Genomic DNA, 13,853 nt, shown 5'->3' on the forward strand with positions numbered 1-13,853 from the left:
CCTGGTGAATGGGGATGAGGTGTCTGATCAAAGGAATGGAATTTCACAAAGACCCATTTACTGGGAAGAGGAGCAAATGGACAGGATTGCCGCTGTTCCAAAAGGACACTGCATAGGGCAGGTCTTGTAGTGTCTCCTGAGAATACAAATGTCTTCCAGTCAGTTCCTCCCAGATAGATTGTGGAGGCCCCAGATGCCATGCTGAGGAGGTGGGGCTTTATCCTGTGGGCAGCAGAGGGCCACTGGAGAAACTGAAAAGAGGACTACAGAATTACATGGACATTCAAGAAAGTTACCTCTGGCAATAATTCAGAGAGATAACCACAGGGGATGAAAGGGTACATTGGGGGAGGAGGGGCAGGGGCAGGGGAGACCAGAGCCAGGGAGGTTAGGGAGAAGATTCCACTAGTTCCAACAAGATGGATGAACCAATGCTGTGGAAGTGAAGGCGGAAAGGTGGGAACAGGGCCTGCCACATTTAACCAGTACAATGGATAGGATGGATGATGGGTATGAGGTCAGGGAGACAAGGAGTGAGAAAAACAATCATCTAGAAGTTTCTGGCTTTAATCGGGGTGGGGGGGGATGTTGATGCCATAATTAGAGTTTCAATTGAGAAAGAGGAAGAGATTTGAGGATTTGGAGGCAAGCCTATAGTTTGAGCCACCCACAGGCATCTAATGGAGATGCCAGGTCCAATAGACACAAATTTGTAATGAAGAAAAAGGCAAGAAAAGACTTTTCCTTAAAGGTTTTATTTGGGAGACAGAGCAAGCCCGAGAGAGCACGAGCAGAGGGGTGGGGCAGAGGCAGAAGTAGACTCCCCACTAATCAGGGAGCCCGATGTGGGGCTTGATCCCAGGATCATCATCTGAGCCAAATGCAGACACTTAACCAACTGAGCCACCCAGGTGCCCCAGCAGGCGAGACCTGAATGAGGATCACTAGCACAAAGGTGGTGAATTGAAGCCACAGCAGCAGATGAGTGAGAATTAGAAAGAATGGGGTTAAGAATCAGCTCCTGGGGAACTGGTCAAGCATCCCAGTCTTGATTTCAGCTCAGGTCATGATGTCAGGGTTGTGAGATGTTACCCTGGGCTCCAAGCTAGGAATGGAGCCTGTCTCAGGTTGTCCTCTGAGTGCCTTAATCGTTAAGCAACCCAGTCTCAGCTCAGGTCTTCATCTCTGGGTCTTCAGGTCAGACCCCACATTGAGGGTGGAGCCTCCTTAAAAAAAAAAAAAAAAAAAAAAGGAATCGCAACTGCGCTCTGAGGAAGCTAGGAGAGGGGCCCTTCAGGTTCATGGATGGAGATGGTCCACAGAGAGGACAAGAGCCGATGGAGGCTAACGGTGCTTGTCATCAGCTGGTCGATATCTGGAGTCTCTTTCCTCACTATTTGCTGTATTTTTTAACTCTTTCATCAGTAACTATATATTGCCCTTTTTTGGTTAAAATATTCCTGGGTCAAACGAAAGAGGCTAAGCGCTGCTGACCGGCCCAGCGCCCTGATGCCTGAGCAGAGCGGTAGAGAAGGCAAACCGCGGCCCACCACACAACACCCTTCTCCAGGACCTGCTCCCTTTCTCTAGGAACAGCTCCCCTCTCCGCCCTCCGACCCCGGAAGAACCCGGGCAGCCGTGTTCCCGCCCTATGACCTCTGTGGCTCCAGATGATTGGACGGGGGTGTGCATGTGACACCGGCCAAGCCAATCAGAGCCTCTCCCGGGACGGCGGCGCGAGAGCGCCCCTGGCGCTGGTGGCGGGTCCGAGGGCCTCTAGCTTAGGGGCTCTAGGTTGCCTTGAAGGTCGAGGACAGGACAGACATTGAGGTTGTGGGTGAGAGGGAGCCTGGCAGGCCGAGGGAGAAGCCCCTACCAACAAAAGCCCCGAGGGAGGCGAGGGTTGGGTCACCAGAAACAATGGTGGAGGAGGCGGGAGAGAGGCGGGGCTGAGTTGGGATGATTTCTCATTGCAATGAGAAGTTGCTGGAGAGTTTTTAAGAGAGGGAGTGGCCCGATCGGGATGACCTAAAAGGTTAACACGGTGGGGTGGGGGGGGGGGTGTTGTGGGGGCGGGGCAAGGGTGGAGAGTTGTACGGTGGCCCCCGGGGAATCCAGGCCGCTAAGGGTGGACCAGACTTCTGGGGTGGCGGCCGGGAAGATGGAGGGAGGGAGTCCATGCAGCACCCGGGGCGGGGGTATGTGTGTGTGGGAGGGGTGGAATCAGGTCCAGATGGGGTGATGGTGATGCTGTTACTGAGGTGGGAAAGAAGCCAAACATCGAGGCTTCCATTTGGACATTGTAGGTTGGAGGTGCATGTCCCAGGGAAGATGGAGAGGAAGGCAGTGGGGTACATGGGTCTGGAGTTGGGGAAGCTGGATGCCGGTGTGTGGGGTAGCATCCGTCTGCAGCTGGTGTTAAAGCCATAGGCCTAGATGAGACCACGTGGGAGCTGGAGAGGAGGGCCTAGCACAGAGGATTGGGAGAGGGGAAGGAGCAAGGAAGGAGGGAGGAAAGGATGTGCAGCGACCCAGAGGTCCAGAGGAGACTGCCCTGGCCAAGCCTCCACTGAGGCCAGAGAAGGACCCTTTGGATTTGGTGATGAACCTACCTGACCTTGGACAACCTGGGTGGAGATTTAATCTGGAAGTTAAATTGGGGTGGGCTTCATCCTTCACTGGAATCTGGATTTAAAAATAGTTATGAAGGACATTTTGGGGGCAAATGGCTAGATCTGAAAATGGATTTTATATTAAATAATATTGTACTAGCATTTGATTTCTTGTAATAATGGTCTGTGGTTAAGTAAGAGAATCCTGCCTCTTAGGAGACACGCATTGTAGTATTTGTTGTAGTAATGAGCAGTGAAGGAGCAGGATGCGTGCAACTTTCCAATGGTTCAACAATAACAACTAGATATGGCCACCTACGTATGTTTATATACGTAATTTATATATGCTCACCTATGTGTCTATTACCTATATATGAATTATATACTATATATAGGTGTCTTATCTGTTAGAGAAAAGGAAAGCAAATGTGGCAAAATGCTAATTAGGGAAAATCTAGGTCGAGGGTATTTTAATACTTTTAAACTCTTGTGTAGGCTCCTAGAAAAAAAAATGGGAAAAAAGCAACTTAGAAGAATGAGTGATAGGTGATGAGGAAAGGGAACCCACAGAATTTTGAAAGAGAAAATGGTACAGTAGCTGGAGGAGAATGCGAGGTCGAGGCAGGATTTTACACAAAATTTTTCAAAATGAAAAAAATTTTAATAAGAGCATGTGTATGTTGACAGAAATGAGAAACTGATGATGTAAGAAAGTGTTGAGAGGTACAGGACAAGGTCTTTGGGTAGGAAGGTGGCAGACCAGGGCCACCAGCACACAGAGGGTGGCCTTTGGCCCGAGGGGATGCTGTTGCATGCAGGGCCGGGCTCTGGGGTCACTGGTGCTAGATGGTCCTGTCTGAAGGCTTCCATTTTCTTCACGAAGTAGATCTGGGGCTGCCAGCTGGCTGACAGGACCCCGAGGGCAAGTGAGAGGTTCAAGCAGATTGGGGCACCAGGCCAAGAAAAAACTGGCAAATTTGTTATTTTGTGTTTAGGATCTGAATGAAGGGTATTCACTGGTTTAAGGAAGGAGCCAAGAGAGGAGAGATTTAAACCCTTACACCTCAGTCTTTCCGTCTGTAGCATGAGGGGATCATAGTGGGAGATCTCAAAGGATCTCACTCCTGTAGGCTCAGGGTCCCTTTGTGACAAGCACCTGCTGCGGGGCTTTACTGAATAGCATGTATTTGCATTGTTTAAGAATTAGAGATAGCTAGTAAAGACTGGACGCTTGCCTAGAGAGATTTCTAATTGAGGGTAAGAACGAATATATACAGGGAGACACTTGAAAGGCAGACTGAGTAAGCCTCCAGGGCACCCCTGGGGGTGCAGGGGTGGCCCAGAGGTCCCTGGGCCTCTGAGATGCCTTGACGAGGCGCCGTTTGGGTGAGCGCAGCACGAAGCCCTTTGAGAGTAAATTCTGCTCTCTCCTGGCTCTCACTGAAGTTGGCATCACACAGCGTGAAATGAAACAGCAGATTAATGTGATTAACACTGAATAAACCTCTGTGTGTGAGCAAATATAGCATGAAGTGGGTTCGGGAATTTTAAAATATCTATTATTAAAGACAGCCCGCAGGGCCTCCGTGGCACCAATGACAAAGCCAGAGGCTGCAAGGGAACTTGATATTCCCACGGTCCTTTCCTCAGCAAGGTGCCGTTGCGGGGTGTCCCTACTGATGCTCTTTCCAGATCCCGTCGGGGGATTACCACCTGTACCCCATTTTAGAGAGGAAGAATCTCAAGCACTCAACAGCAGGTTTCCAGTATCACGCGAGCAGAGACCGTGGATGTCATCACTGGCTCCCTGTGACCCACTGAGCACCAGGGGGAGGGAAGGCACCTCTCAGTCCCCTCCCACCCCCACCCCCACCCCCGAGCCCAGTGTGTCCTACTGGGATGTCCATTTCTGGCGTGCTTGCTGGGCGCCGGGCTCTGTGCTGAATGCTGTGTGCAGATGGTCTCATTTGGTCTTGATGACAACCCTTGGCAGCTGGTATTATTAACCCCAAGAGCAAACCAAGGGCAGAGAGGTTAAATACCTTGCCAAAGGCCACAGGGCAGAATCACGATTCGAACTCGGATTTGTCTGAACCAGAGCTTGTGCTCTTGCCTGCCTGGCCAGCTGCCATCTTCCAGGAGAGCACCGTGTGGTGTGGACGTTGGAGTTCCTGAAGCCCTTTGCTGGGAAGCCTTAGCACAGTGCCCAGTGCAGGTAACGGCGCTTGACAAGTACCAGGGACTGTGAACAGAAGGATGACAGTCCTAACGGATGAATGAATGAATGGGAATGTGACTGCCTGCTTTGTGGGGTCTTTCTCTTCCAAAGGAAGATTTCCCCATAGCTTATGAACAATCTAATTAAGGCAAAGAGGCATCAGAGAATTGCTGGGCCTTTCCTTTATTAACTGTCAGGTCCAATCTGTAGGCTGTTTATATGCCAAGGTCAGAGATCAGTCTTTAGCTGCTGCTCTCCTTGGATTCATTCTGCAAAGCCCTGAACATAAAGTTTATTGATGCAAAACTGATTGGCAGGTAGAGGTAACAAGGTGGCAGGGACAGGGCGTATTAGAGTCTCAGCCACTCTGGGGTCAGTCCCACTCCTTTGCTATGTTCCTTTATTTATTTATTTATGATAGTCACACACACAGAGAGAGAGGCAGAGACACAGGCAGAGGGAGAAGCAGGCTCCATGCACCGGGAGCCCAACGTGGGATTCGATCCCGGGTCTCCAGGATCGCGCCCTGGGCCAAAGGCAGGTGCTAAACCGCTGCGCCACCCAGGGATCCCTTTTGCTGTGTTCCTAAGCCATGCTCCGGTTGCTGGGTCATAGCTGTGAGCACTACAGTCCAGATGAGCAGTAAATGTCTGGACCTTCGGCCGTGTTCAGGGAGCCCATCGAGATGAAGAGGGGAAGGAGTCCTTATCCCTGGTTTTGTCTATTAATTTGGCAAGGAGAGAGTAAGGAACAGAACTTACATAGGGATGGCCTTGAAACTTCACAGACCAAAGGAAATCCTTGGTAAGGCCTCCCTCAGACAGGCCTGGGAATCGGAAGGAGGGGGGTCATTGTTACATCTGCACTTTGCAGCCAGCGCAGGACTAGGATTACCCCGTTACCCCGGTGCTCAGCCCTCTCTGCCAATGCGTCCTCCGCAAAGGAGGGGGGTAGGGGAGCATTGGAGACTCCGCTCATGCTGCTTGCAGAGCGTCTTGGGATAAAAACCAGGAGGTAAGCTATGAGTTCCAGGAGAGGAGGGTGGATTCAGGAGTTGATGAAGCTCGTGCCATTCAAGATATGGAAAGGTCTCTAATATTATTCCCTTGTATCAAAACCAAACTTGATTCCGTCTGATCTGAGAAAAAGCCGGGCTGCAGTTCATTTTATTATTTATTATTATTTTTAAGATTTTTATTTGACAGAGTGAGAGAGCACAAGCAAGGGAGAGGGAGAAGCAGGCTTCTGCGGGGAGTCCGATGCGAGACTAGATTCCAGGACCTGGGATCATGCCCTGAGCCAAAGGCTCAATGGCTGAGCCACCCAGGCATCACCTCCTGCAGTTCATTTTAAATGTAATTTAGAAATAGTGGTTTTCCACAGCAAACAGCTATCTGGATTTAACCCCACCCTCCCTTACAAATTAAACAGTCCATTTAGAAGCAAAGTAACAATAATGATGATAGTAACAAAATTTAACCAACCCCCACCCTCCCTTTTTTATTTCTTTAGGAAATAATGCAGGTTCAAGGTCTAGGCTGAGCAGGGAATGTCTCCTTTCCTGGTCTGTTTCTGGACAGGTAGGGAGACAAAATTCCTTTCCTCTTCTGTGGCAGGGCTGGGCCCAGGTTGCACAGAGCTCCAGACAGAAATGTCCACCAAGGAGCAGGGAGGGACCTGGGGCTTCCATGGCTGTACCCTCCCTTGAATTCACTGAATGCTGAGCAATTGTTATTGTCAGGCACTGGGATAGGAAGGTACGGAAGGAAGGATCCCAGAGGGGCGCCAGTCGATAATACTCTTGCTCTCCTGGTCATGAGTTCAAGCCCCACATTGGGGGTAGAGCGTGCTCAAAAATTCTTTAAAAAAGGATTATGGAGACCCCCACACTGACCACTAACCATAATGGAACATAATAAATGCTATATTCGCAACAAGAATAAAGTGTTTTAGGTGCATAGAGAAAGAAGGAGAGTGGGACTGGCTACAGTGGTTCTGGGAGTGGTTCCCAGGCCACCAGCACCAGCCATACCTGGGAAATTAGAAATGCAAATGACAGGCTCTACCACAGACCCACTGGATTAGAAACTCTGGAGGTGGGGCCAAGTGATCAGATTTGAAGAAGCCCCCGGGTGATTGTTATGTAAATTATAGTCCTGGGATTAATACAGGACTTGGCAAACCACCTTGCACCAGCAGTTTATTTTTGCAAATAGAGTTTAACTGGGAATAGCCACAGTCCTTCATTTACATATCATCTGTGGCTATTTTCCTGCTGGCACATAGAGTTAAGTAGTTGTGACAGAGACAATAGTAGCCTGAAATATTTACAATATCCAGCCCTTTATAGAAAATGTTTGCTGCCTCCCAAGGAGTAGGGGTGAGGAGAGGTGGGTCCCCTGCTTGCCCAACCCCTCCCATGGCTGGTGCTGCTAGTGCCTCTGGCAGTCACACTTGAGGCAGCAGTGCGGGACTCAGCTCTAGTTTGGAGACTTCCTGAAAACTCTATAAACAAAGTCAATTCTATGTATCATAAATACGTATCGGTCAACACAATTAGGAAGGTGGTTTTTTTTTTTTTTTTTTTTTTTTTTTTTTTTTTTTAAGGAAGGTGGTTTTTTAAAAGTCAAATGAGCAAAAAGAAGTCTTCATTCCAGGAAGCCCCATGTTACTCCCTGCCTCTTTGGCCAAGCACTGTGCTTGATGCTTTAAGCATACCTTTCTGGATGGGTATCCTGTCCTCATTTTACAGATAAAGAAGTTGAAGCTCGGAAGATGAAGTAACCAGCCCAAGTTCACAGAGCTCAGCAGAGTAGAGCTTGGATCAAATCCTGGTTCAGCCTTGCTCCCATGTCAGGATCTTTGCCCCATGCTCACCAGCTGTTTTCCTAGAGGTAGGGCAATGCCTCCAGTTGACAATGGGACACTCCACAGGAATCTGTTAACATACTACATACACTTTTCATACTTTTTCTAGTAAAAGAGACAAATCAGCAGGCGTTGGAGAACCAAACCCAGGCCCACTTCTTGGGGGTGGGGTGTGTTCTGGGGAACAGGGGGAGGAGATGGAGGGCTTGCAAGAGCATAGGACCAGCTCCCCCACTGCAGAAGCCCAGTGGGGCAAGTGCTGCATCAGTGCCAGGTGTGATGCTGGCTTTCAGGCAGTGTGAACACCAGACGCCTCCCAGCCCCCTTCCCTTTCCTCAAGTACCATTACGGCAGGTGGCTGAGCCTCTGCTCAGCTCCTGGTTGTCAACGTGAAGGTATGTATAAGGGCGCCCCAGGGAAGAAGGACTTGGTCAGGTGAGTCTCGTGTCCATGCGAGAAGAAAAAAGAACCTACCAGGGTGTTTCCTGCTCTGATATAGGAATGGAATGGATGGGCTGGTCTATAGGTGCCAAGTTTGCAATTAGACTGAGGAAGTAGTTTCTGTGTGATATCCTTGCAAGGTTGATGCTAGAGACTAGAACAAAAGTAAAATCTTGTCCTGTGACCCCTTGAGCAACCTGGGAGCCTACACCATTGTCTGGGTAGCGAAAGCAGTGACCAAGGAAGTGACCCTCTTGTACACAATTACCTATTTTGGCTTCCACATATTTTTGTTAGATTAGGAAGACAACATTCTTGTGTGTGTGTGTGTGTGTGTGTGTGTGTGTGTGCGCGTGTGACAAAAACATTCTTAACAATAGAGCTTGGGATGTAAGGCAAAAGTTAAAACCTCAGAAAATAGCAAGTGGGTTTTTAAATTTATTTTAAAGGTTTTATTTATTTATTCATGAGACACACAGAGAAAGAGAGAGGCAGAGACACAGACAGAGGGAGAAGCAGGCTCCATGCAGGGAGCCTGACGTGGAACTCGATCCCCGGACTCCAGGATCACGCCCTGGGCTGAAGGCAGGCGCCAAACTGCTGAGCCACCCAGGTGTCCCTGTTTTTTGTTTTTAAAGATTTTATTTATTTATTCATGAGAGGCAGAGACATAGGCAGAAGGAGAAGCAAGCTCCTCGCGGGGATTCTGATCCGGGACTCGATTCCAGAACCCCAGGATCACAACCTGAGCCAAAGGCAGACCACTGAGCTAACCAGGCATCCTGATAGCAAGTGTTTTGAGGAGACTAATGATAAACTGCTCTTTTATCAAACTAATCAGTGGCCATGATCAGACATTTTTATTGTTAATATTTTTAAAATGATTTTATTTATTTGACAGAGTGCTCGCACATGTGCACGTGCTGGGGAAGGGGCAGAGGGAGAGAATCTCAAGCAGACTCCGCACTGATCAGAGAGGTGGAGGGGTGCTCGATCCCACAACCCTGAGATCACAACCTGAGCCAAAAATCAAGAGTCAGATGCTTAATTGACTGAGCCAGCCAGGTGCTCCTGATTTTTTATTATTTTAAACAAACTTCTTTGAAAAAATAAGCATCTCAGAGTGTCTTCTACATGCCAGCCTCCGTGCTAGTCTCTCTTAACCTAAGTCACCCAGCCTCACAACAACTCTGAGGGGTCCCTTTACAGATGGAGTGGCTGGGAAAAAAAAGATGGGGTGGCTGGGGCTCAGTCAGGGGAATGACACTGGACTGGGCCTCATTGACGGGGAGGGAGAGCTGAGTTTTGAACCAGGTCTTATGACTCTGTGTCTTCTATTCCTTTCACAGCATCACATTTACTTTGCACCAAACTCTGGATTTGGGAGGCACCTGGGTGGCTTAGTTGGTTAAGTGTCTGCCTTTAGCTCAGGTCATGATCTTAGGGTCCTGGGATCGAGCCCCACATTGGGCTCTGTGCTCAGGGAGAAGTGTGAGATTCTCTCTCTGCCCCTCCTCCCTTCACATTCTCTCTCTCTCTCAAATAGATAAATCTTTTTTAAAAAAAAATCAAGATACTGGGCAGCCTGGGTGGCTCAGCGGTTTGGTGCCGCCTTCAGCCAGGGGCCTGATCCTGGAGACCTGGATCGAGTCTCGCATCAGGCTCCCTGCGTGGAGCCTGCTTCTCCCTCTGCCTGTGTCTCTGCCTCTCTCTCTCTCTCTCTCTCTCTCTCTCTCTCTCCGTGTCTCCCATGAATAAATAAATAAAATCTTAAACAAAAAAAAAAATCAAGATACTAAAGTATATTTTAGGGTGGTGGTTCTTGGACCAGATGGAACCACACTCCCATCAATAACAGACCCTGGGCCTCTGGGTAGTCTGTAAAGCATGTACACTATGTGCAGGTTTCTGGGGCCAGCTGTGATGTCAACTTCTTTTTCCCTGTTGCAACTGTTGTTTTAGGGAGATCTTGCCTTGAAAAATCATTTCGTTTTGCATTTACATGATCCTTTTTTTTTTCTTCCAAATCTCAAAAAGCTTTATTGTGTTAACAGGCTTCATCCTCGGAGCAAGCTTGGGAGGAGAACAGGTGTTAGCTGTCAGCTTGATATATGAGGAAATTGAAGTAACTTTCCTAAAGTCTTCGGCTAATAAATGTTAAAGCAGAGCCTAAAACTGGAAGCCTCACCAAGATACCTGCAAACCCCTGAGAACAAGACTTGGAAGACTCAACAAGTGTAGGATGAGATCAGCCACCTACAAAGAAGCAGGGTTGGCTAAAAATGGGCGATCCAAATGTCTAAGAAAATGTAAGCCTCTACATTGCTTGTGGTTTCAGAAGAGCTGTCATCTGCCCACCCAGCATCTAAGAGAGGAGTCTAAAAAGAAGGGCTCTGGTGTAATTCCACAACAGGGACAGACCAACACCCTGGCTTTTTAGAAGACAGTGTCCTGTTTCGAGGAATTGGAAACAGCAGCTGAACGTAGCTTGACACAGTGGAGCCAGTAAGATTAGCCCAGTCATCCCCCTGGCCTGCGGAGGAACCTCCTGGTGTGGTTTGCCTTCCTGAGTAGCTTTTCTGTGAGCAGAGTCAGCTGGTCAAATGTCGCTGCTTGGCAGTCTTGTTCTTTTAAAGGGAGTGAGTTGACATCATGGGTGTGTACCATTCTCTCAGCATTTTCATTACATTCTTCCTGAGTTAGATTAAATCCGAAGCAAGGGACCTGAAGAACTGAGAACCGGGTTCTGAGTGATGTGACTTCGATAAGAGTCTTACCTAAATAACCAAACAACTGCCCATGCGTGGTAAGCCGTCACAGGAAGTGCAAAGCAGCTGCCAGCTAGGGAAGGCAGGGAATGCAATAAATATGGGGTCATGAAACGAGACCCCAGAAGGGGGTGGAGGAAAGTTAGAGTTAACTGAACCAAACTAGAAAAGTAGGTGGAACCTGGGACAGGCCAGGAGGGGCAGAAGGGAGCCCTTGCCCCCACCCCATACAGTGGAGACCCCAGTGCAGCAGGGGGGCCAACTGCACTGGCTTTGGAGAATCCGGGCCCCCTGCCTCTGAGCTGGCTGGGGACCTCATACCTCTTCTGCACTTTCTCCTCCTCATCTGTACGGTGGGCCTCCCTCAAGGTGGAAGGGATTAAATGTGATAATGAACATGCTCTCATTCTAGTGCCTGCCCTATAAATGCTCAATAAGTGCTTTTTGTCATAATCCCTATCCTTTGGGATTAGACATTAAACACAGACTCAAAACTGTTTAAACACACTACAGCATTAAGTACCCTGCTGCACCAGAACCTTGCTGCAATTGTGGTCTGCCTGTATGCTCTGCTCTATGGCTGGCACCGTTCTCACTAGCACCAGAGAGCCCAGAAACAAAGTTGGCCTGCAAGTTCTGGGCCCGGGGCATTTTCATTTACTGTTTCCTCTTCCTGGAAGGCTCTTGCCCTAGACAGTGACAGGGTTTGCACGTTCATTTCATTTAGGCATCTGCTCAGATGGCACATTATCAGAGAAAAGCTGTGCTTGACCTACCTCTCTATAGAAAGTAGCATCTCTACTGCCACCAGGGCCTAGTGCTCTATTCATGTTTCCTGCCTGCTTTCTCCCCACACACTCATTACCCTTGACATTCAATCACGAGTTTATTGTTTCTCCAAGTGGCATGCACATGAGAGCAAGCATTTGATTTGGGGCTGTGCTCTTCTTTTTAACATGCCCTCCTCACTTCCTTCTACTCAAAAGCCTAGAATGGTTGTCCCGTGAAAGAGGTAGGAGGCTCTTCTCATTCTATCACCTAAAGGCAGATACTTGCCAGTTCCATATTGTTATCATGTATACACAGAAGATAGGACACACTTCATGTGATGTAAAAATCTGTGGCCATGCCAGTTAGGTAGCTGATGGACAGCATTCCGAGGAGAAGGATGGTAAGTGCAAAGGCTCTGAGGTGGGAGCAGACAGCAAGGCTGGAGTAGAGGAGCTGGGGGCTGAAGTAGAAGTTAATTCCAAGGTTTCTGGTCTAGATGGTGAAAGAATAGAATTGATGTTTGCTAAAATGAGTCAGCTCGGGGGAAGAGCAGGTTTTGGGTATGTGAAGTTTTCAGATGCTTGCAGTTTGAAAGTATCTGCCACAAATCCAGTGGCATACCAAGTGCTTTACATACATTATGCCCATTGCACAGGTAGGAAAATTGAGGCACCAGAACTTGCATCTCAGAACATGTATATAGAAGGGCTAGGCTTTGAACCCTGGCTGTCCTCCAAAGGCCTGTCACTCTGAGAAGTGCTGGTCATTAAAGGAAGAGCTAAGAGAGGAGACTTGCCTCATTTTGGAAAAATCAATAATAATTTGGGTATGGTGAACTCACAAAGGTCTTTCTGGATCTGGAATGGTAACTTTATGGAAATTAAAAGGGAGCCTGATATCACAGGACTTTTGGGCCTGCAATCCCTTTGGCCTCAGCAAGGTTGCTGGCAAATCCATTTCCACGTCCATCAGGCCATCATCACATGATGCCAAAACAATGGAATGAAATGTGGAAAATCTGTTTGAGGTTATTATCCTGGGTTATACTCCAAGTTTTCATATTTTCTAAGATTTGCATACTTAGAAATCATTCACAAAAATTAGCATAAAACAGACAAACCTTTCAAGGCCTTGATACGCAGTATGGTCTGCAGACCAGCAGCAAGAGCATCACCTGGGAGCTGCCGGAAATGCAGAGCCTCAGGTTCCATTCCAGACTTTTCTTTTTTTTTTTTTTTTTTTTTAAGATTTTATTTATTTGAGAGACAGAGAGTGAACGAGAGGGAGCATGAGCGAGGTGAGGGACAGAGGGAGAAGCAGGCTCCCCATTGAGCAAGGATCCTGAAACCAGGCTCGATCCTGGGACTCTGGGATCATGACCTGAGCCAAAGGTAGATAGATGCTTAACCGACTAAACCACCCAGGGGCCCCCCATCCCAGACTTATTAAGTCAGAACCTGCATTTAGCAAGATGCCCAAGGGATACAGATGCTCATTACAATTTGAGAAGTCCTTGGCCCGGAGCCGACACGGACAAACTTTTTCTGTAAAAGACTAGATAGTAAATATTTCAGGTTTTACTGGCCTGTCACAATTATTGTTTTGTTTTTGTGGTGCAAAAGCAGCCACAGACATGTAAAGGATTAGTGTGGCTGTGTTCTAATGAAACTTTTATGGATGCCAAAATTAGAATTTTATGTAATTTTCATGTGTCATACTATTCTTTTTATTTTCTTTCAACTGTTTAAAAATGTAAAGCTCATTCTTAGCTCAGAGGCTGTACAAAAAGGCACTCATTTTCTGACTTGCCTTTTGGGGGCTGACCATGCCCAAGACTCCTGCCCCTCACTGGGTGATCCCCTTCTTTCCTCCCTACGGACATGGGGCTTGGGCTCCCATCCCCTCATGACCTATGTCAGAAGGTTGATGGCTTAAGCCTAATATAAAAAGCCATAGAAGAGGGGCGCCTGGCTGGCTCAATCAAGATCTGACTCTTGATCTTGGGGTCATGAGTTCGAGTCCCATGTTGGGTGTAGAAATTACAAAAATAATTATAAACTTTAAAGACACCTATTTTTGTTTTTAAAGCCAACAGAGGAACTGAGATTTTAAAAATATACTTTTGCTAGTTATCACAAATATGGGGGGGGGGAATCAGTAGCTAAGGGAGGGGGC

The 13,853-nt window shown here is 48.0% G+C and overlaps 1 protein-coding gene across 1 annotated transcript in view; it reads left to right on the forward strand.

Moving 5' to 3' along the window:
• Window positions 1–12,913, forward strand: part of METTL2A (methyltransferase 2A, methylcytidine) — a 35,136-nt gene extending 22,223 nt beyond the window's left edge. Inside the window, exon 8 of the mRNA XM_055328874.1 lies at window positions 10,194–12,913. Within this exon, the coding sequence (XP_055184849.1) occupies window positions 10,194–10,300 (107 nt within the window). The 3' untranslated portion in view covers window positions 10,301–12,913. The remainder of the gene's footprint in view (window positions 1–10,193) is intronic.
• The last annotated feature ends 940 nt before the right edge of the window (window positions 12,914–13,853 follow it).

The sequence above is a fragment of the Nyctereutes procyonoides genome, unplaced genomic scaffold (assembly GCF_905146905.1).
Source record: "Nyctereutes procyonoides isolate TBG_1078 unplaced genomic scaffold, NYPRO_anot_genome, whole genome shotgun sequence".
Taxonomy (NCBI): domain Eukaryota; kingdom Metazoa; phylum Chordata; class Mammalia; order Carnivora; family Canidae; genus Nyctereutes; species Nyctereutes procyonoides.